This window comes from Salmo salar, chromosome ssa18 (assembly GCF_905237065.1).
Source record: "Salmo salar chromosome ssa18, Ssal_v3.1, whole genome shotgun sequence".
NCBI lineage: Eukaryota > Metazoa > Chordata > Actinopteri > Salmoniformes > Salmonidae > Salmo > Salmo salar.
In genome coordinates this window covers 74,685,485-74,708,980 of record NC_059459.1, presented here as the reverse complement: position 1 = coordinate 74,708,980, position 23,496 = coordinate 74,685,485, and the positions used below count along the sequence as shown (strand labels likewise).

General features: G+C 40.3%; 1 protein-coding gene across 5 annotated transcripts in view; it reads left to right on the top strand.

Moving 5' to 3' along the window:
• The first annotated feature begins 4,966 nt into the window (after nt 1-4,966).
• The window catches only part of LOC106577925 (myotubularin), a 55,192-nt gene continuing 36,662 nt past the window's right edge, over nt 4,967-23,496 (top strand). For 4 of the 5 annotated variants that reach the window (XM_045701546.1, XM_045701544.1, XM_045701545.1 and 1 more), the window contains exons 1-3: nt 4,967-5,068; nt 6,582-6,636; nt 19,115-19,219. In XM_045701546.1, the coding sequence (XP_045557502.1) occupies nt 4,971-5,068; nt 6,582-6,636; nt 19,115-19,219 (258 nt within the window). In that variant the 5' untranslated portion in view covers nt 4,967-4,970. The remainder of the gene's footprint in view (nt 5,069-6,581; nt 6,637-19,114; nt 19,220-23,496) is intronic. The other variant, XM_045701547.1, reaches the window with a different exon arrangement.

Below are 23,496 nucleotides of genomic sequence, written 5' to 3'. Positions count from 1 at the left end.
TTATGTTTCATGATGTTATATTATTTCTAGTAGTTGTCGTATATTATCTCCAATGTATCGTCCATGTAAAAAACCTGTCTGATCAGGATGAACAATACCTGGTAAAACCCTTTTAATTCTGAGTGCTATGCATTTTGCTAGTATTTTTGCATCACAACATTGAAGTGTAAGGGGCCTCCAGTTTTTTAGATAGACTGGGTCTTTATATTTGCCATCTGGGTCTTGTTTTAATAATAGAGAAATCAGACCTTCCTGCTGTGTACCTGACTACCATTTCTATAGGAGTAGTTAAAACAATCTAACAATGGAGATTTTAGTATATCAAAAAATACTTGATATACCTCTACCGGTATGCCATCAAGCCCTGGGGTTTTTTCAGACTGAAAGGATTTAATAGCCTTAAAAAGTTCTTCCTCTGTAATTTGGCCATCGCACTGATCTTTCTGTACATTTGTTAATTTTCCATTTTTTATATTATTTGGAAAGAACTCCTTACCATAATCTTCATTCAGTGGGAAAGGATGAGACGGAAAAGAGAACATTTGCCTAAAATAATTAGCTTCCTCTTTTAAAATATAATTCGGAGAATCATAGATGACTTCGTCTTCAGTAACAAGTTTCTGCAAATTATTTTTGTTAGCGTTCCTGTATTTGAGATTCAGGAAGAATTTTGTGCATTTTTCTCCATATTCCATCCAGTTTGCTTTATTTTTGTAATAGATTACATTAGATCGTTCTTGAATAAGTTCCTCAAGTTCTTTTTGTTTTTCCTCTAACTTATTTTGTATATCTGTAGTATCATTTTTATTTCTATATACCTGTACTATTAGTTCATGGATTTCCCTTGTTAGTCTTGTCTCTTTAGCCAGAAACGGCTTTTTTATTATTGATGAATATTGAATTGAATGACCCCTGAAGGTACATTTAAAGGTATCCCAAACAATAAGGGGATTTGCTGAACCTATATTATACTGGAAAAATTCAGCTATAATAAATTATTTTGTCTTAGTTAAAAATAAGTTGTCCTCCAGTAAACGTTAATTCAATTTCCAATATCCACGTGGAAAATCTATAAGAGTTATGTGAATGCCAATTAGATGATGATCCGATTGCATTCTGTCTCCTATTAACTTTTTTTTACCTTTGATGCAAGAGAGAAAGAGACAAGAAAGTAGTCAAGACGACTAGCTTGATTAAGTCTCCTCCATGTATATCTCACTAGGTCGGGATTTTTTTTTCTCCAAATATCCACTATTTCTAATGTGTCCATAATATTTGTGATTTCCTTAAGGGCACGGTGATGATAGTTTGTAGAGTGATTACCTTTACGGTCCATTGAGGTACTTGACACTGTGTTAGAGTCTCCTACCATAATGATTAGATCATTTGTTGCCTGTAAGTTCAATAAATTGGTATAAATGTTTTCGAAGAAGTGTGGATCATCCTGATTTGGACCATATAGATTAATGAGACAAATCTCTTTTTCGTCCACTTTCATATTCAAAAGGATCCACCTTCCTTGTGAATCATTCCTGACTATTTGCACATTCAGATCTAAACTTTTGTTAATTAATATTATCACACCCTTTGAGTTCCTTTGTCCATGACAGAAAATTATTTCCCCACCCCATTCCCTTTTCCACACAACTTCATCTAAGCATGTAGAGTGAGTTTCCTGTAAACAGTATATGTTATATTCCTTTTCTTTTAGCCATGTAAAGACTGAACTTCTTTTTTTATAATCTGCTAAACCGTTACACTTATAACTGGCTATACTTATTTCACCCCTTACCATAACTAGATACTATTCTCAGTCTAAACTGACCATAATTAGTGCTTGTAAAGTTACTGCCATCAGAGCTATTATGAAGGTCAAAACTAGAGCTTTCAAATGTCTGATATTTAGAATTCAAGAAATAGGTTCTAGCAATATTTGTTTTATTCCCTTGCCTGTTTGCTTGTGAGCCAATGCCACAAAATCGAGACAAGATATTATGTGTGTAGCAAATTGTATTATTAATAAAACCTCAAAGGAAATACATAGCAACAGCCTGTCTATAGCAACACCTGGGCGTTTATATATCTGACACGTATCAGTTCTGTTTTCTGTGTGTGTGTGTGTGTGTGTGTGTGTGTGTGTGTGTGTGTGTGTGTGTGTGTGTGTGTGTGTGTGTGTGTGTGTGTGTGTGTGTGTGTGTGTGTGTGTGTGTGTCTACAGGCACCTGGTTTTGATTCCACCATGTTAGGACTGTTTGTCACATTCAATCTATAGATGTACAGTATTTCTTCCACTGTGTCAGCAGCTATGAGAATAAAGGCTAACCCAGCAGAGAAAACCTGCCAGCTCTCATCTCACTCCGGAATTAGACATTCATCCGTTTCTCAAACGTCAAATTTCAAAGTTGATCCAAATGTAAGGTTTAAAGTTATGTTCAGGGATTAACTCCAAATTCTTAAAGTTAGGCATTAACTCTGAATGGTAAAGGTAAAGGTTAAGGTTTGGGATAGGCTTAAATGTTTTTTAATCAAAAGCAACTTTCTATGCATACTCCCATCCTCCATCCCCAACACCTCCATCCCCAACACCCTAGCAAAACTCAAACCTACTTGAAGGTAACACCGCTCACTGTTGCCCCTAGTGGCCGGATTCCATGTCATCTCCTCAGACATGGATGGATGTTGAATACTGACTTGTGTAACAGGTGACCTGGCTGGGCAAAACATTGTTGAAATTACAGAGCATCATATTGAATGTAATACTGGTTGTAATGATGTCATAATTAAGGTAAAACTGGTGTCATAATGTATGTATAACTGGTTTATATGGTTTCACAATGAATGTAAAACTGGTTGATATGTCATAATGAATGTAAAACTGGTTAATACGATGTCATAATGAATGTAAAACTGGTTGATATGATGTCATAATGAATGTAAAACTGGTTGATATGATGTCATAATGAATGTAGAACTGGTTGATATGTCATAATGAATGTAAAACTGGTTGATATGTCATAATGAATGTAAAACTGGTTAATATGATGTCATAATGGATGTAAAACTGGTTGATATGATGTCATAATGAATGTAAAACTGGTTAATATGATGTCATAATGAATGTTAAACTGGTTGATATGTCATAATGAATGTTAAAGTGGTTGATATGTCATAATTAATGTTAAACTGGTTGATATGATGTCATAATGAATGTAAAACTGGTTTATATGTCATAATGAATGTAAAACTGGTTAATATGATGTCATAATGAATGTTAAACTGGTTGATATGATGTCATAATGAATGTTAAACTGGTTGATATGTCATAATGAATGTTAAACTGGTTAATATGATGTCATAATGAATGTTAAACTGGTTGATATGATGTCATAATGAATGTTAAACTGGTTGATATGTCATAATGAATGTTAAACTGGTTGATATGATGTCATAATGAATCTTGCCCACTGTGGAAATCACTTTCTGAACCCCAGTAACATGGGCTGCCTATGACTAGGGCCAGGTGAAGTAATTGATCAGGAAATGCTCGTTTTAACTATAGTATATAATTAGGATCAGGAGTTTTTCCTGATGCAGGAGCTCCACAATATTTTTGAGCTAATCGTTTAAAAGAGGTGCAGGAGCTCAAGCAGTAACAAATGTGAGGTCCTGGTATTCAGCTTCAGTGAGCTCCTGCCCAAGTCAAGCACTGCCTACTGAACCAAAACATATTACATACATGGACCTCCTCTGGGAAATTCTCCTTCCTGATTCTTTCACTAAGTAACTTTTTTTATTTTATTTTATTTAACAAGGCAAGTCAGTTAAGAACAAATTCTTATTTACAACGACGGCCTACCCCAGCCAAACCCTAACCCGGATGACGCTGGGCCAATTGTGCGCCACCCTATGGGACTCCCAATCACGGCCGGTTGTGATACAGCCTGGAATCGAACCAGGGTCTGTAGTGATGCCTCTAGCACTGAGATGCAGTGCCTTTGACCGCTGTGCCACTCGGGAACTTCCCAAGTCTGTGAGCCAGCGAGATAAAACATATGTTCCCAGATAGGCTGCCAAAGGCTTTTTGCCCCGCCTGATTCCCCAGTTGCTCAAGAAATCCAGTGTATATCATGCAATTGGACACATTTTTGGGCAGGGGCATGGAATGGCCATTCTCTAAATCCCTGGCAGCTTTCAGATGTTTTATCAAAAGCACCACGGCTGTGTCTCAATGGCTCTCTTTCCTTGTATATTTCCCTGCTTCCTTCCCTCATGTATTTTGTTCCATGACCACTTATTCGTCAAGACATGACAGGACCGGTGAAAGCATGGATGGATGAGTAAAATCCAGTCATTTACTTATGAGACCAGGGAAACAATTTCACAGTACTGAGACAAAACTGTGCCTTTGCAATGACAGTGGTCTAACTAAGTTGCTGTATAATGCCTGTATGGTATAGGATCAGGGAGTCTCCCTGTCTCTAATGTAAATCTGGCTGAGTAATAGGCCTAATGAGTTTAGGGGTTAATGTTAAGATCAGGGGAGGCTGGTGGGAGGAGCGATAGGAGGACGGGCTTCTTGATAATGGCTGGGATGATATGAATGGAACGGTATCAAACACATCAAACGTATGGCAACTCTGTTCCATTTATTCCGTTACAGTAAGCCTGTTCTCCTCTAGCTCATCCCACCAGCCTCCTGTGGTTAATATAAGATACATTAAGCTATAATAGCTGAGCTTACACTTCCCCTATCTACTGTCGGTCATATTTAAACAGAAAACAATGTCAATTTATTTCCTTGTCTATATATCATATCAATAAACAAATGAATACAATATAGCCTATTCACCGCGGAAAAACATCCATAAACCATTATAGCTGGAAATATCAGGATTTACCACTAACCATTGAAAAATACAACTCCCTAAACTCTTTGCAGGGTCCGACTTGACAACCGTCCAATCCGCGTCATGACAGCTCCGCACGTGACTCTGGGTGAAGTTCTTCTTCCTGAGAGCGGTGCAAAACAGACCGACAAAATACGGGAACGGAGAATAGCAGTTTGTGGGTAAGTAACATAAATCACGAGGAAAATACCACGGCGTAGACATTTGGTGGGCTTTTTGGCAGCGGTTAGTTGATGTTACATTGTGCTGAGACGAAAGAAATGGTCTTATTAGAGTTGTAAAGTATCTCTCGGTTTGTTTTTCTGGCCTTCGCGATTTCCTGGTCGCGACTCGCTCCATGATGTCTATGCACTGACTCGAGCGTTGGCTTGGCGCTGGTGCTGGAATGGGGCAGGGGCGAAGTTGTAAAAGTTGGGTTGTCGTCTGTTTGAAGCCTTCATTTGGATGAATTCAGTTCAGTTGGTAGTTATTGCTTGTGTTTACAATATTCTTTGTGCCGTAAAGTCTTTAAGGGATGAAGCATAATGATTTTTTCCCCCCCACACAACATTGAAGCTAGTTTCGCATTCCATTTATCCTACGCCTCACTAGCTTCGGGGCAACTAGGCGAGTTTGTTGGGACATTTAATGTTGCTAACCAGTGGTGGAAAAAATACCCCAATTGTCATACTTGAGTGAAAGTAAAGATACCTTTTTCATAGAAATTAAAGTCAAGTGAAAGTCACCCAGCAAAACAAATACTACTTGAATAAAAGTCTAAACGTATTTGGGTTTTACATGTAAAAGTTATTGCTAAAACATTCTTAAGTATCAAAAGTAAAAGTGTACATGATTTCACAAATTTACGGATAGCCAGGGACACACTGCAACACTCGGACATCATTTACAAACGAAGCATTGTGTTAGTGAGTCTGCCAGATCAGAGGCAGTAGGGATGACCAGGGATGTTCCCTTAAAGTGTTTGAATTTGACCATTTTCCTGTCCAGCTAAGCATTCGAAATCCAAGGAGTACTTTTGGGTGGCAGGGACAATGTATGGAGTAAAAAGTACATCATTTTCTTTAGGTATGCAGTGGAGTAAAAGTTGTAAAAAATATAAGTAGTAAAGTACAGATACCCCCCCCAAAACGACCTTATTAAGTAGTACTTTAAAGTATTTTCACTTAATTACTTTACACCACTGAAGCTAACATCACTTGATTTTGGGAATCTGGCTATCCAGCAAGCAGGAATTACAAGTTGTCAGTTAGAATAGAAATTATCCTGAAATTATTTCATATCATTTTAGTGATATGGTTTAAATTCAAAACATGACTGATTCATATCTCATGTTGCATTGCAAGTTTCACTTCACTTGGGACATTCCCATGCTACTTTGTTGCTATTTGCCCACTGACTGGATACACATTGAAAGTTGGGGAGTTTTCTAGCCCTCAATCATGACTCTCAGTTCCCTAACATTGCACATAAGTAATTGGATGAAGGCGTCTTCCATACGGGGGAGTTTTGTTAAGAGCCCTGGTGTTCGTTCTGAACATTAACACACATCTCTTGCGGTACGGTTTTGGAAGCACATCAGCAAGAAATCATTTTCGAAAAACAAAAGGTTAAATTGATACACACCATTTTCATATGGTTAGTGTTCCCTATGATAGTAATATCTCCATGTTACAGCGCTTGTTTACAGAAAACAGACAGACGACAGAAGCAACCACCTGTGCTTATTAGGGTAAGTGTACCCCGAAATACATTTGTTGACATTGCTAACATATACTGCCCTAATTTTTGTAAGAAAAGTAGTGTTAAAATGAAAGATGAATCTCTCATATGAAGCTTTATGACTTTAAATCATAAGCCATAAAAATATTGGATAAAATGTCTAAAGTCTGGACTGGGCTTAATGGGTACCAAGTGTACCGTTTAAGCCCATTGGTGTTTCATATTAGCCAACCACTGAAATAATCAATTTCATTTAATTTAAATGTTCAAAACTTACAAACTGACATTTATCTCAAATGTAGAGTATATGAATGTCCCCTAAAGTTATTAAAATAAACGGATCATTGCTATTCATCATGAAAGTAGCACTTATAACAGGGGTGTGTCCAATCGTATCCACAGAGAGCAGTGTAGAGTTAGGTTTGTGTTCTTGCCAACCAGTACACACCTGATTCAACTAATCATAGACTTCAATCAATACATGATTCATTGAATCAGGTGTGTAATTACTTGGTTAGAACACCAACCTGGTCCCTCTATGGATAAGAAGCCATGAACAAAGACCATAACAACTTTCAATCAATTATCTGAAAGCTGATTCACATTTGCTGTACTACTATTCTTGTTAATTAGTTCAACTTGTCTTCCTAAAGCCTATCTGAAGACAGTTTTTAAAATCTCCCTCTCTACTGTGTCTTAAAAGTACAGGTGGTGTACCAAAAATGATTAGTCGCCCAATAGTAATCTTCTTATCCCTCATTTGTTTGTATGTTTGTCCTCTACTTGTACATCTGATATCCCTCAACCCTGAACTAATTCTTCTCTCTCAGCATCAACGACTACCTGTCCACTCCAAACGTCTTGGAGTACAGAGGTTTCTAATCTTGGTTAAGGCACAATGGCTAGATGCATAATATGCTTAACTGTAGTTTTTGTGTGTGTTTTAATCAACTTAAATCTGAACAACAAAATAACATTTATCTTCATTGAATGTTAGAGATCAACACACTATCCCTGTGTGTTTCAATGCATACTGGGCTAAATGGGAGCATACTGGGCTAAATGGGAGCATACTGGGCTAAATGGGAGCATACTGGGCTAAATGGGAGCATACTGGGCTAAATGGGAGCATACTGGGCTAAATGGGAGCATACTGGGCTAAATGGGAGCATACTGGGCTAAATGGGAACATACTGGGCTAAATGGGAGCATACTGGGCTAAATGGGAGCATACTGGGCTTAATTGGAACAACACTGATTTATGTTGAGAGACAAAATAGCAAAGTCTACTCAATATTTTGAGGCCAATGGTTTGGACTATAAATATACACTATAGAATCCTATATTATGCATAGTTAGTATTGAACAATATTGCTTTATTGTAATTTACATTCTTTAGAGGGAATGCTTTTTATGCTACTGTTCCCTTTAAGCCCACCTGAGATAAATATCAAATTTATAAAAATGGCATCTATGCAAGGTTCATTTAACTGTAAAATAAGACAAAATGCATTTAAAAATGTACGGTTTGAATGCCTGAATCTATAATCTTGTTGTAGTTCACAGTTATGTTGCTCCTGTGTGACTGTGGCATGACTGCTAGCATGAAAAACACATATTTTCAATTGGCAAGAAGTAGTCATGACTGCTCATGAAGTATGCTGTCAGGTGCATGTATCAGCACATTCATCTCTTGTTTTGACCAAAAGTATGATCACTTACCTGAGAAGGTACAAAGAATGTGTTTATCTGAGGGTTGCCTCAACACACGTTGTTTTCAGCTTTGAAATTGGCCACTAGTGGAAACTTAAGCAACTGTCAACTTAATAATAAAACATCTGATTGGCTTAGAACAGTGGTCACCAACCGGTCGAGCGTGATTGACCAGTCCATCTCCAAGACATTTCTAGTCGATCGCCAAACATTTCTGTAAAAAACTAAACGATAAAGCCTTGCGCTCCCATTTTATTTTTGTGTTCGTCTCATGCTGTTGGCGGTAGGTGCAGCCGATTTCAGGTGCACTGCTCGCCGGCTAGTGGAAGTGTTCCGATTTTGAACCATTTCATGTGTCTGAAGGTACAAACTCTGCGGGCCTGGAGAGAAAATGAACTCCACTATAGACTACTAAAAGGTACGGAAAAATCCAATAGGTGAAATAGTTGAAATGGCAGAAAATGTTTATTTTTTAAAATGTAAATCCAAAGATGGTAGTGGGCTGAATATGCACCTAGCTATCTAGCATGCTCAGAACACCTGTGTGGAAGTGTAACTCGGGAAGTGTAGCAGAAGAAGTGGTTTGGTCAGACGGAGGCTCCATAGCTGTATGGATCTGTAACTGCTACAGTAAGTCTATCGTTTTTTTATTTTTAAGGTTTCTTTCTCGCTGATGAAAGATAAGGGCCATATGTTTCAAAAGTCGTCTCGCAATCAATGATTATTGACGTTTCCAAATGTGAACTAAAATCCTGATGCTTTGTTTTAACATGAGCCAGTTGCTGGTAGGGCTGTTGCGGTGACAGACACTGGCGGTCACGAGCCATGAAGGCAGTCAAATTCCACATCACGGTAACTAGGCTTCTCCAAGCTGTGATGCTGCTGGTCATTAGTAACCTACCAAACTTGCTAACTGCCTGGTACTCAGCACTCTATTGTCCATCTAATCACTCTGACATCAATGCAAATGTCATCGGAAATCTAACACTTCATGAGAGCCCATGAGCTCATGTTGAGCAACATTTCTATAGGCTATGAAACGCTTTAGAACAGAGTGATGGCTCTTAACAGCAGGATCCCATCAGATTTCTATAGGCCAGGCCCATACTATTTATTTCTCAACTATCTATAGGCCAGGCCCATACTATTTATTTCTCAACTATCTATAGGCCAGGCCCATACTATTTATTTCTCAACTATCTATAGGCTAGGCCCATACTATTTATTTCTCAACTATCTATAGGCCAGGCCCATACTATTTATTTCTCAACTATCTATAGGCCAGGCCCATACTATTTATTTCTCTACTATCTATAGGCCAGGCCCATACTATTTATTTCTCAACTATCTATAGGCTAGGCCCATACTATTTATTTCTCAACTATCTATAGGCTAGGCCCATACTATTTATTTCTCAACTATCTATAGGCCAGGCCCATACTATTTATTTCTCTACTATCTATAGGCCAGGCCCATACTATTTATTTCTCTACTATCTATAGGCCAGGCCCATACTATTTATTTCTCAACTATCTATAGGCCAGGCCCATACTATTTATTTCTCTACTATCTATAGGCCAGGCCCATACTATTTATTTCTCAACTATCTATAGGCCAGGCCCATACTATTTATTTCTCAACTATCTATAGGCTAGGCCCATACTATTTATTTCTCTACTATCTATAGGCCAGGCCCATACTATTTATTTCTCAACTATCTATAGGCCAGGCCCATACTATTTATTTCTCAACTATCTATAGGCCAGGCCCATACTATTTATTTCTCAACTATCTATAGGCCAGGCCCATACTATTTATTTCTCAACTATCTATAGGCTAGGCCCATACTATTTATTTCTCAACTATCTATAGGCCAGGCCCATACTATTTATTTCTCAACTATCTATAGGCCAGGCCCATACTATTTATTTCTCAACTATCTATAGGCCAGGCCCATACTATTTATTTCTCAACTATCTATAGGCTAGGCCCATACTATTTATTTCTCAACTATCTATAGGCTAGGCCCATACTATTTATTTCTCAACTATCTATAGGCCAGGCCCATACTATTTATTTCTCAACTATCTATAGGCCAGGCCCATACTATTTATTTCTCAACTATCTATAGGCCAGGCCCATACTATTTATTTCTCAACTATCTATAGGCTAGGCCCATACTATTTATTTCTCAACTATCTATAGGCCAGGCCCATACTATTTATTTCTCAACTATCTATAGGCTAGGCCCATACTATTTATTTCTCAACTATCTATAGGCCAGGCCCATACTATTTATTTCTCAACTATCTATAGGCTAGGCCCATACTATTTATTTCTCAACTATCTATAGGCCAGGCCCATACTATTTATTTCTCAACTATCTATAGGCCAGGCCCATACTATTTATTTCTCAACTATCTATAGGCTAGGCCCATACTATTTATTTCTCAACTATCTATAGGCCAGGCCCATACTATTTATTTCTCAACTATCTATAGGCCAGGCCCATACTATTTATTTCTCAACTATCTATAGGCCAGGCCCATACTATTTATTTCTCAACTATCTATAGGCCAGGCCCATACTATTTATTTCTCAACTATCTATAGGCCAGGCCCATACTATTTATTTCTCAACTATCTATAGGCCAGGCCCATACTATTTATTTCTCAACTATCTATAGGCTAGGCCCATACTATTTATTTCTCAACTATCTATAGGCTAGGCCCATACTATTTATTTCTCAACTATCTATAGGCCAGGCCCATACTATTTATTTCTCAACTATCTATAGGCTAGGCCCATACTATTTATTTCTCAACTATCTATAGGCCAGGCCCATACTATTTATTTCTCAACTATCTATAGGCTAGGCCCATACTATTTATTTCTCAACTATCTATAGGCCAGGCCCATACTATTTATTTCTCAACTATCTATAGGCCAGGCCCATACTATTTATTTCTCAACTATCTATAGGCCAGGCCCATACTATTTATTTCTCAACTATCTATAGGCCAGGCCCATACTATTTATTTCTCAACTATCTATAGGCCAGGCCCATACTATTTATTTCTCAACTATCTATAGGCTAGGCCCATACTATTTATTTCTCAACTATCTATAGGCCAGGCCCATACTATTTATTTCTCAACTATCTATAGGCCAGGCCCATACTATTTATTTCTCAACTATCTATAGGCCAGGCCCATACTATTTATTTCTCAACTATCTATAGGCCAGGCCCATACTATTTATTTCTCAACTATCTATAGGCCAGGCCCATACTATTTATTTCTCAACTATCTATAGGCCAGGCCCATACTATTTATTTCTCAACTATCTATAGGCCAGGCCCATACTATTTATTTCTCAACTATCTATAGGCCAGGCCCATACTATTTATTTCTCAACTATCTATAGGCCAGGCCTATACTATTTATTTCTCAACTATCTATAGGCCAGGCCAATACTATTTATTTCTCAACTATCTATAGGCCAGGCCCATACTATTTATTTCTCAACTATCTATAGGCCAGGCCTATACTATTTATTTCTCAACTATCTATAGGCTAGGCCCATACTATTTATTTCTCAACTATCTATAGGCCAGGCCCATACTATTTATTTCTCAACTATCTATAGGCCAGGCCCATACTATTTATTTCTCTTTTATAGGCCAGCCATACTATTTATTTCTCAACTATCTATAGGCTAGGCCCATACTATTTATTTCTCAACTATCTATAGGCTAGGCCTATACTATTTATTTCTCCTATAGGCCAGGCCCATACTATTTATTTCTCAACTATCTATAGGCTAGGCCCATACTATTTATTTCTCAACTATCTATAGGCCAGGCCCATACTATTTATTTCTCAACTATCTATAGGCCAGGCCCATACTATTTATTTCTCAACTATCTATAGGCCAGGCCTATACTATTTATTTCTCTACTATTTATTTCTCAACTATCTATAGGCTAGGCCCATACTATTTATTTCTCAACTATCTATAGGCCAGGCCCATACTATTTATTTCTCAACTATCTATAGGCTAGGCCCATACTATTTATTTCTCAACTTTCTGAATAATAAGCACATTGCTTCTCTTTACAACAGGAGTATAGCCTACCTGGCTGGCATGATAATGAACCATGGGAAAAGTGTCCTCCATTTGCTATTTAAGTGCGTAGATGACATGTATTTTTCCCATGCTCCTGTTTCAATACAGGTGCATGATAATGGTCCACTCTAAATCAAAGCAAATTTCACACACATTATTTAGTGTATATCACATGTGAATTGTATATTATCACTTATGATTGATGCCCAGTGTAAGGGAAACAATGTTTATTTATTTTTTGTGGCTTTTTTTAATCATAGTTGCACACCTCGTAGCCTAGCCCATAGGCCTATATGTTTTGATAAGGTTTGTATCACAACTAAAGTGGCCAAATAACTTATTTTAAAATTAAACACATTAATCTGCGTTACAAGGGGTGTAGAGCCTAACTGGCATACATAAGCAGCGGGTGAGTTTCATAATATAATGCACCTTTTATAATAAAAGCATTACATGCATAATGTCATTTGCGGTCACATTTGATAATGGTGTTTTCCTGCTAATGGAACGTTTACGCTTATAGTCTGCTACCATGTGTGCATTTCTGCTCTTATAATGTGAAGAAAAGGCCTAATAGTTTATCAACATTTTCAACTAAACATTCTGATCTGTTGCGTCAGCCACATTGCGTAAAACATTTTTTTCTCTGCTAGTGGTTGTATTAATTTGGGATCTATCGCGTCGCACAACTGTCCCAGAATATGTTTGGAATATTTATTTCTCGCACAGAATAGGATAAGTCAACTTTTGTACTATGGAGGATAGTAGATTGACATAGGCTAGTGCTTTTGCGGTTCGTTAGGCCTACTCATCTTGTTGATGAGTAGACAGTTAATCCATTATCTTCAATATGCACCTCAGAATTTGATAAGGACGCGCAGTAGCATCCCCGATGTGTCTGTCGTCACTTGTAGCCTGTGAGAAAGACCAGATCACGTGATGGAGAGCCATGGGAGTGAGAGGTGCTTCGGAGCCCGCAGCATTCTGGGAGAAGGGCGCAATGCAGCACTCTGGGCCAAGGGCACAACGGCCACTTAGTGTGCATTACGGCATTTTTTTGTGTGCGTTACGGCCACACAAAGGGGATGCCGCCGACATTGTCATTTGCTTGTCAAATTGTGAATGAGAGACTGATGAAGTGTGTACAGCCTGCGCAAAAATCTAAGCAGAGCATGTGCCTTTCAAGCCACTTTTTTGAAATCATCATTAGTCACATCATGCAACCTTACAATGTATTAAAAATCAAAACATATAGCCCAACGTTTGTAGAACAACTAAGGTAACATTAATAACTATAAATTAAGCATAAAGGAGTACCTATTTCTTTGTTAAACGCTCAACACATTTATAGCCGCATGTGCGCTCTCCCTCAAATTGATTTGGAGAAAATATCCTTTCTATTTTATTCAGCTTTGTTCAATTGTATTCTTCATACTATAAAATAATGCAAAGGAATTCTAAGCAAATCTTGTCTGCTAAATGAACTAGTGTCGCCCACAGCCATATGGCATAGCCAGATCAGGACCTAACATAAGGACAACTCAGAGTATGCTATTCTGTTATTCTGAAATAGGCTACATTTTCTTCTTATCATATTTCTTTTGACCTGTCTAAAATAAATCATGGATTTATTGGGAAGGTGTAGGCTATATTACATGGATTTACATGGAGACTTTTTAAAATGTAGATGTTCGAAAAGTCCTCATCAGTGGCTTTTGTGGAAGCCAGGAGATGGTAAACGCGTTTATGTTAATTAACGGTTAATTACCGTGAGACCGACTTATTTTGGCTGATGAAATGTCGTGACCGCCACAGCCCCTGGTCGTGGGGAAAGCAGGGTTGAAAAACAGGGAGAAGGCCTAGTTCGAGAGCTAAGGAGTTTTCATGCTGTTGCAACATTGTTGTGTTATTGTTGCGATGATACACTATATATACTAATGTACACTACCAGTCAAAAGTTTGGACACACCTACTAATTCAAGGGTTTTCCTTTATTTTTACAATTTTCTACATTATAGAATAATAAAGACAAACTATGAATTAACACATATCGAATCATATAGTAACCAAAAAAGTGTTAACCAAATCAAAATCTACTTTATATTTGAGATTCTTCAAAAAGCCAACCCTTTCCTTGATGACAGCTTTGCACACTCTTGGCATTCTCCACAAATGAACTTTTAACAAGGCACACCTGTTAATTGAAATGCATTCCAGCTGACTACCTCATGAAGCTGTTTGAGGCAAAGGGTGGCAACTTTTGAAGAATCTCAAATATGTTTTGATTTGTTTATCACTTTTACTATGTACAAAATTGTAAAAATAAAGAAAAACCCTCGGCTGTGTAGGTGTGTCCAAACTTTTGACTGGTACTGTATGTGGACACCCCTTCAAGTTAGTGGATTTGGCCATTTCAGCCACATCTGTTGCGGACGGGTGTATAAAATTGAGCACACCGCCATGCAATCTCCATAGACAAACATTGGCAGTAGAATGGCCTTATTGAAGAGCTCAGTGACTTTCAACTTGGCACCGTCATAGGATGCCACCTTTCCAACAAGTCACGTCTGTCAAAGTTCTGCCCTGCTAGAGCTGCCCCGGTCAACTGTAAGTGCTGTTATTGTGAAGTGGAAACCTCTAGGAGCAACAACTGCACAGCCTCAAAGTGGTAGGCCACACAAGCTCACAGAACGGGACTGCCGAGTGCTGAAGCGCGCAGCGCGTGAAAATCACCTGTCCATGGTTGCATCATTCACTAGAGTTCCAAATTTCCTCTGGAAGCAACGTCAGCACAAGAACTGGGTTTCCATGGCCGAGCAGCCCCACACAAGCCTAAGGTCACCATGTGCAATACCAAGTGTCGGCTGTAGTGATGTAAAGCGCGCCGCCATTGGACTCTGGAGCAGTGGAAACGCGTTCTCTGGAGTGATGAATCATGCTTCACCATATGGCAGTACAACGGACGAATTTGGGTTTGGTGGATGCCAGGAAAACGATATCTGCCCCAATGCATAGTGTCAACTGTAAAGTTTGGTGGAGGAGGAATGGTTGTCTGGGGCTGTTTTTCATGGTTCGGGGTAGGCCCCTTAGTTCCAGTGAAGGGAAATGCTTAACGCTACAGCATACACTGACATTCTAGACGATTCTGTGCTTCCAACTTTGTGGCAACCGTTTGCGGAAGGCCCTTTCCTGTTTCAGCATGACAATGGCGTGCACAAAGCCAGGTCAAATATTTGTATAACTAAACCAAGACAGACCACAGCCTGTTTCCAATGGGAACAAATGAGTCATAGTGGGCAGAACAAGCAAGGAGGTGGGCAGAGCCAAGCATGAGCTAGCGAGATCCTATTAGCCCGTTCTAGCATACATCTGCATATTTCCTTTAAGGAACGCCTGCTCTGTGAAATGTGCGTTTGCAATAACTCAATTCGCCTCTGTACTCCTAAACAATGTGATTTAAAAAAAATATATACTTTAGTAAAAGTTAGTCTACAATACGTAGTCTAATCTGTTCATAACAGATTCTAGTTTGGAAACATAACTGTATTGAGATCTAATGTTTCATCGATTGAGGACATTTGCAGAATGTCGGCCAAAATCCATCTTTTCCCACTGTCGGCCACTGGGCTTCCCCTCAAAGCCATATTTGGTTGTGAATGGAAACGCCAAGCGGATGCTTCACATTTTATACATCTGGTGAAATATCTATCTCATTGTTCTATTTGTGGCGAGGTCCATACAGAAATGGTTCGTCGAGATCGGTGTTGAAGAACTTGACTGGCCTGCACAGAGCCCTGACCTCAATCTTAAAGTTGTTCGATGGGGTTAATTGGAACGCTGACTACGAGCCTGGCCTAATCGCCCAACATCAGTGCCCAACCTCATTAATGCTCTTGTGGCTGAATGGAAGCAAGTCCCTGCAGAAATGTTCAATCATCTAGCCGTGGAAAGCCTTCCCAGAAGAGTGGAGGCTGTTATAGCCGCAAAGGTGGGGACCAACTCTATATTAATGCCCATGATTCTGGAATGAGATGTTCAACGAGCAAACCAACAGGTGTCCACATACACTGTACACTACATTACCAAAAGTATCACTGGTGTTATATGTAGGGCCTGTAATATTCACTGACAGCATTATCCATGAAAATATAGGCTAGCCATTTTCCGTTAGTCATCCTTACGATGGCTTTTAATATTCACACAAAGCTTGAAAATAAACATTTATAGAGTCATTACAGGATTCGTGTGGATATTTATTACCCTATAAATGTATCAAAATAGTTTTTCATTCATTTGAAAGAGGTCATCAGAAAACTGAATATAGGACGTCCATTTATTCAGCATCAGCCTCCAGTATGATAACATTAACAATGAGCGGTTTTGATTTGGCCCTATGCTCTCCCCGGGGAGGTGTGTGTCTCTGTGTGATGGATTGAATACATAGGAGTAGTCTGTCAGTGACGTATGATCAGGGCTTGCTAATCGTGACAGCCAGGGCAGCCCCCCCTCGTGCCCTTTCCCTCCACCTCCCACCCTCCACTTCACTTACCAAACCACAGTAACTGTCAAGTGTGTTTGTCTGTCAGACATTATAAATAGCCATATGCCTAGCTCCTCGTCTCGACGCAGTGTAGTGCTTCTCTCTGAACCCATGTTTCTGGAACAGATATAGAGGTCACCGCTTTCCATTCAAATGATTAATGGCCTGACTTGCACCTTCAGCATTTAAAGAGGCAGTCCGTGTTTGGAGTTTTTGAATCAATGATATGTAATCTAAGCCTAGCCAATGAAATATATGACCTACCAATGCCTCATGAGCTAACTGAGCTGACTTACCCCCAGCAGAACCCCAAATATAATCTTCTTTTACTCCATTGATCTAAACAATAGTATTGTAAACAAACACTAGTTTCAAAACATGGTTCAAATTATCATTTTGTTCCCATGGGGCCAAACTTCCTGCCATCCAGGACCTATATACAAGGTGGTGTCAGAGGAAGGCCCCAAAAATTGTCAGACTCCAGTCAGGGCCTCCTGAGTGGCGCAGTGGTCTAAGCTGTGTCGCTAGAGATTCTGAGTTCGAGTCCAGGCTCTGTCGCAGCCGACCTCGACCGGGAGACCCCTGGGGCGGCGCACAATTGGCCCAGCGTCGTCCGGGTTAGGGGAGGGTTGGGATATCCTTGTCCCATCGCGATCTAGCGACTCCTGTGGTGGACCGGGCACAGTGCATGCTGACACGGTCGCCAGGTGTACGGTGTTTCCTCCAACACATTGGTACGGCTGGCTTCCAGGTTAAGTGGGCATTGTGTCAAGAAGCAGTGTGGCTTGGCGGGGTCCTGTTTAGGAGGACGCACGGCTCTCGACCTTCACCTCTCCAGAGTCCGTACTGGAGTTGCAGCGACGTGACAAGACTAACTACCAATTGAATACCACGAAAAAAAGGAGTACATTAACATTTATTTTTTTTAAATGTAAAAGTAAGACTCCAGTCACCCTGTTCATAGACTGTTCTCTCTGCTACCGCACGGCAAACGGTACCGGAGCGCCAAGTCTAGGTCCAAAAGGCTCCTTGACAGCTTCTACCCCCAAGCCATAAGACTGCTGAACAGCTTATCAAATGGCCACCCAGACTATTTACATTGACCCCCCCCCCCTGGTTTATACACTGCTACTACACGCTTTTTATTATTTATGCATAGTCACTTTGCCCCTACCAACATGTGCAAATGACCTCAACCAACCTGTACCCCCTGTATATAGCCTCATTATTTATATTTTATTGTTACTCTATTATAATTGCTTTACTTTATTTAGTAAATATTTTCTTAACTGTGTTGGTTAAGGGCTTATAAGTATTCGGCGCATGTGACTAATAAAATTAGATTTGATTTGGATCGTCTGTCCTTGCATTCATAGCTCTGTGAATTTGATAGTAGTTCTGCCCACCTTTCTCCTTTCCGACCCCTCCCTGTTTATCAAACATATTTTTGTTTTATCTGGGATTGTCCCTTTAAACTCACATGGTCTGTCGGTTTCATATTGCTGAACTAGGCTATGTGATACTAAAATATAACTCAAGTGGTCACTACTTCTTACTGTACCTCCTTCAGATGAGTCTTAGCTGTGTGTGTGTGTGATAGTAAATAAATGTAAGCTAATTCATGAGACATTTGTAAAACATTAAAGCTTCCACCACTTTTGGCACTCACCAGTATACACACACACTTTCTCTTTCCATATCTCATTGTGATGGATCAGCCACAGGTACTTTCCTTTTCATTGCATCATCATGGCAGCTGTTGGAAAGAGGAGAGAAAGGAAGAGAACGCCACATTTTGTTGACGTCTCTCTCTGTCCTTGAATAAGCTATAGCAGGTGGTAGTAACCACTGTCTCTTTGATGAGCCAAGTACTGTACTTTCACTGTAGGGAGTGGTGTGACACTGACAGGGCAGATATTAGTCTGTGAAAGACCTTCGCTGTGACTGTCTTCAGAAGGGAATGGCAATGCGGTTCTTCTTTTTGGGCTAACTGACCGAGAGAGGCAACGGTCTCAATGACCTGATTCATTAATATCTTACTTTTGTTCTCTCCTCTCCATCTCTCCTCCTTTTCTCCCTCACCACTCCTCCCTATCTCCTCCTGTAGAGTCAGTCAGTGGAAGAAGTACTCCCCTGTAGAGTCATGGCCTCTGCTTCAATACCAGTCTACAACTCCTCTAATAATCCCCTGGAAAACAGCTCCAATCACAATGTAAGTGTGTTCAGTGTGTGTCTTTCTCTCTCTCTCTCACTCGCTCTCTTTCCCTTCTCTCTAATTTTTAGTTCTCCATCTCTGTATACTCCTCTAACTCTCTCTCTCTCTGGTCTGTCTGTGTGTGTTCAGTGTTTTTGTTGTGGTTTGCAGCATGTACAGTTGAAGTCGAAAGTTTACATACACCTTAGCCAAATACATTTAAACTTAGTTTTTCACAATTCCTGACATTTAATCATAGTAAAAATTCCATGTCTTAGGTCAATTAGGATCACCACTTTATTTTAAGAATGTGAAATGTCAGAATAATAGTAGAGAGAATGATTTATTTCAGCTTTTATTTCTTTCATCAGATTCCCAGTGGGTCAGAAGTTTACATACACTCAATTAGTATTTTGTATCATTGCCTTTAAATTGTTTAACTTGGGTCAAATGTTTCGGGTAGCCTTCCACAAGCTTCCCACAAGAAGTTGGGTGAATTTTGGCCCATTCCTCCTGACAGAGCTGGTGTAACTGAGTCAGGTTTGTAGGCCTCCTTGCTCGCACACGCTTTTTCAGTTCTGCCTACATTCTCTATGGGATTGAGGTCAGGGCTTTGTGATTGCCACTCCAATACCTTCACTTTTGTTGTCCACAACTTTGGAAGTATGCTTGAGGTCATTGTCCATTTGGAAGACCCATTTGCGACCAAGCTTTAACTTCCTGACTGATGTCTTGAGATGTTGCTTCAATATATCCACATAAGTTTCCTACCTCATGATGCCATCTATTTTTGAAGTGCACCAGTCCCTCCTGCAGCAAAGCACCCCCAAAACATGATGCTGGCACCCCCATGCTTCACGATTGGGATGGTGTTTTTCGGCTTGCAAGCCTCCCCCTTATGGCCAAACAGTTCTATTTTTGTTTCATCAGACCAGAGGACATTTCTCCAAAAAGTACGATCTTTGTCCCCATGTGCAGTTGCAAATAATCTGGCTTTTTTTATTGCGGTTTTGGAGCAGTGGCTTCTTCCTTGCTGAGCAGCCTTTCAGGTTATGTTGATATAGGACTCGTTTTACTGTGGATATAGATACTTTTGTACCTGTTTCCTCCAGCATCTTCACAAGGTCCTTTGCTGTTGTTCTGGGATTGATTTGCACTTACCGTACAACCTGTAATAAACTGTCTCAGCGGTTAGGCTCGGCAGTAAAGATAACACCTACACATTAAAACCAGTAGATGGTAGTGCTGATGTCGTCCACGTGTTCCTTCAGAAAACTCCCGACGGCGCATGAAGCCGGAAGCATTTGAATTTGAAGTGCTCCATATTGCTGAATGCCGCTAAGGGTCGTGGTGAAATGGCCGTAAATAACAAAGGATCATGTCTGACGTAGTCGTTTTCATCCAGCCTGAGAGAGTCAACCGGGAGCCTCCTCGTAGCCTGCCGGCCCATGATTGGTCCGTGTCAGCACATGGTGCTGTGTGAAGACAAATGTAGTAGTCAGAATGGATCACTATTTCATTAAATATCTGGATTTGTAGCCAACTTTAAAATCAGTTACTGTCGGGATCGAATTTGAGTCCAACGCGTCCGTCTACATTTTTTGGGTTCAGTCGTTCTGGCGATGGTAATTTTACATAGGCTTTCTAGGGCAGACCAGGGCTTTTGGCAGCGCTAGGTTGCTACACAGTAGCCAACCAGCAGAGCTCGTGACTTCATGCTCCAGACCTGACAATGGAGGACTGATATAGTGAGTGTGTGTCAAGAACCTGACTCACAAATCCATATTCAGAGTTGTGTTCAGTGTATGTCCCGTAAGGTCTAGCCTAAATGGACTACACTCTGTACAAGCTGTGTTTAACCAGCCTCGTTCCCGTATGGATAGGTGACTTATAAATGGCTAGTTAGGTTAGTCTCCTTATTCATTAATAAACTGTGCACCTTTTAATAAACCATTTACCTGTTAATAAATCATGTATCTGTTAATAAACCATGTACCTGTTACTAGCTCCTAGCTGCGCCTGTTTAGCCTCTTCTGTCATGAATCTGTTTATTTTCCCTCTGACCTCCGTAGTCAGTAGCGCCGTCCTAAATCTGCAGCGCTGAAAGCTCCCATGTAGGAACTCTGTCTGTGTTGCCCTGACAACCAGCATCATCAAGGCAAACGCCTGCTGCTGGAGCACTAGCATCATGTATGACAGTTGGAAAATGTAAGGCTGGTTGTTTTCAAACCTCTCCTCGGAGACCCCCAGATTAGATATAGCCTTGAACTATCTCACCTGATTTACCTACCCAGGAGTGGTTAGAACACCTGAGGCCATCTAGGTTAGTTTCTCACTACAGAGACCCTCTTTCACACTCGGATTAGTCATTCTTCTTGGCTTTCCAATCAGGAAGTGCCAGAGTGGTAGCCAATAAAAACAGTGCTCTCGTAGCGTTGAGAGTTTTCCATGCAAAACAAATGACTGCTAGGTACAGTAATATGGACACAAGTGTGGCTTTGTCGAGCCCTGGGGAGGCCAGGTCTCTCGCACTATTATGTCTCTCATACACAGTGTGGCTGGATTGGCAACCAGTTCTCTCAGTAGGGTGACTGAGGTGTTGTGTGGTCAGACTGACAGAGGGATTGGTAGCAGGCTGGGATTTCTGCATGTGCACACGCACACATGGGCACAGTATTACCCCTGGACACTAACGTCAGTTTGTAGTTACCCCTACTGATGGTTAGGGTTGGGTTATACCTTCTGTAGTTACCCCTACTAATGGTTAGGGTTGAGGGGGGGGGTTATACCTTCTGTAGTTGGACCGTTTAAGTGTTGGAGGAGCAATGATTGTTGAGGACGTTATTAATGAATCAAACGGGCCTGGCTGTGCTTCGGGCTGCCGCGCACACAAAAACGGAATCTGCACGGACACGTGACACAGCATAAAACAATGTGCCCAGAAAAACAAAAAACACGCTATTTACTCAACCTGTGTTAGTCCAACACCATGATCACACTGTCGCCAATAGCAACAACAGCATCACATCAAAGGTGATAGGCTGGTGGTGCTGAAAGGACAGTGACTGTAATACCTATGCACTCCATTGCGCTGAAGGGGAGAGGGTTTTGGTGAAACACAGACAAGCCTTTGTACACTCTTGGCATTCTCTCAACCAGCTTCACCTGGAATGCTTTTCCAACAGTCTTGAAGGAGTTCCCACATATGCTGAGCACTTGTTGGCTGCTTTTCCTTCACTCTGCGGTCCAACTCATCCCAAACCATCTTAATTGGGTTGAGGTTGGGTGATCTGTTGCAGCATTCCATCACTCTCCTTCTTGGTCAAATAGCCCTTACACAGCATGGGGGTGTGTTGGGTCATTGTCCTGTTGAAAAACAAATGATAGTCTCACTATAAGCGTAAACAGGCGTATCGCTGCAGAATGCTGTGGTAGCCATGCTGGTTAAGTGTGCCTTTTTAAATTCTAAATAAATCAGTGTCACCAGCAAAGCACCCCCACACCATCACACCTCCTCCATGCTTCACGGTGGAAACCACACATTCGGAGATCATCCGTTCACCTACTCGGCGTCTCACAAAGACACGGCGGTTGGAACCAGAAATCTCAAATTTGGACTCTCAGACCAAAGATCAGATTTCCAACGGTCTATTGCTCATTTCTTGGCCCAAGCAAGTCTCTTCTTACTATTGGTGTCCTTTAGTAGTGGTTTCTTGCAGCAATTCGACCATGAAGGCCTGATTCACGCAGTCTCCTCTGAACAGTTGATGTTGAGATGTGTCTGTTACTTGAACTCTGTAGCATTTATTTGGGCTGCAATCTGAGGTGCAGTTAATTGTAATAAACTTATCCTCTGCAGCAGAGAATTCTGGGTCTTCCTTTCCTGTGGCTGTCCTCATGAGAGCCAGTTTCATCATAGTGCTTGATGGTATTTGTGCCTGCACTTGAATAAACGTTCAAAGTTCTTGAATTTTTCCGGATTAACTGACTTTCATGTCTTAAAGTAATTATGGACTGTCGTTTTTCTTTGCTTATTTGAGCTGTTTTGCCATAATATGGATTTAGCCCTATTTGGTAAAATACCATCTTCTGTATACCAACCCTTCCTTGTCACAAGTGATTGGCTGAAATGCATTAAGAAGGGGAAAAAAAAGTCCACAAATTAACTTTTAACAAGACACACCTGTTAATTGAAATGCATTCCAGGTGACTACCTCATGAAGCTGGTTGAGAGAATGCCAGGAGTCTGCAAAGCTGTCATCAAGGCAAAGGGTGTCTATTTTGAAGAATCTCAA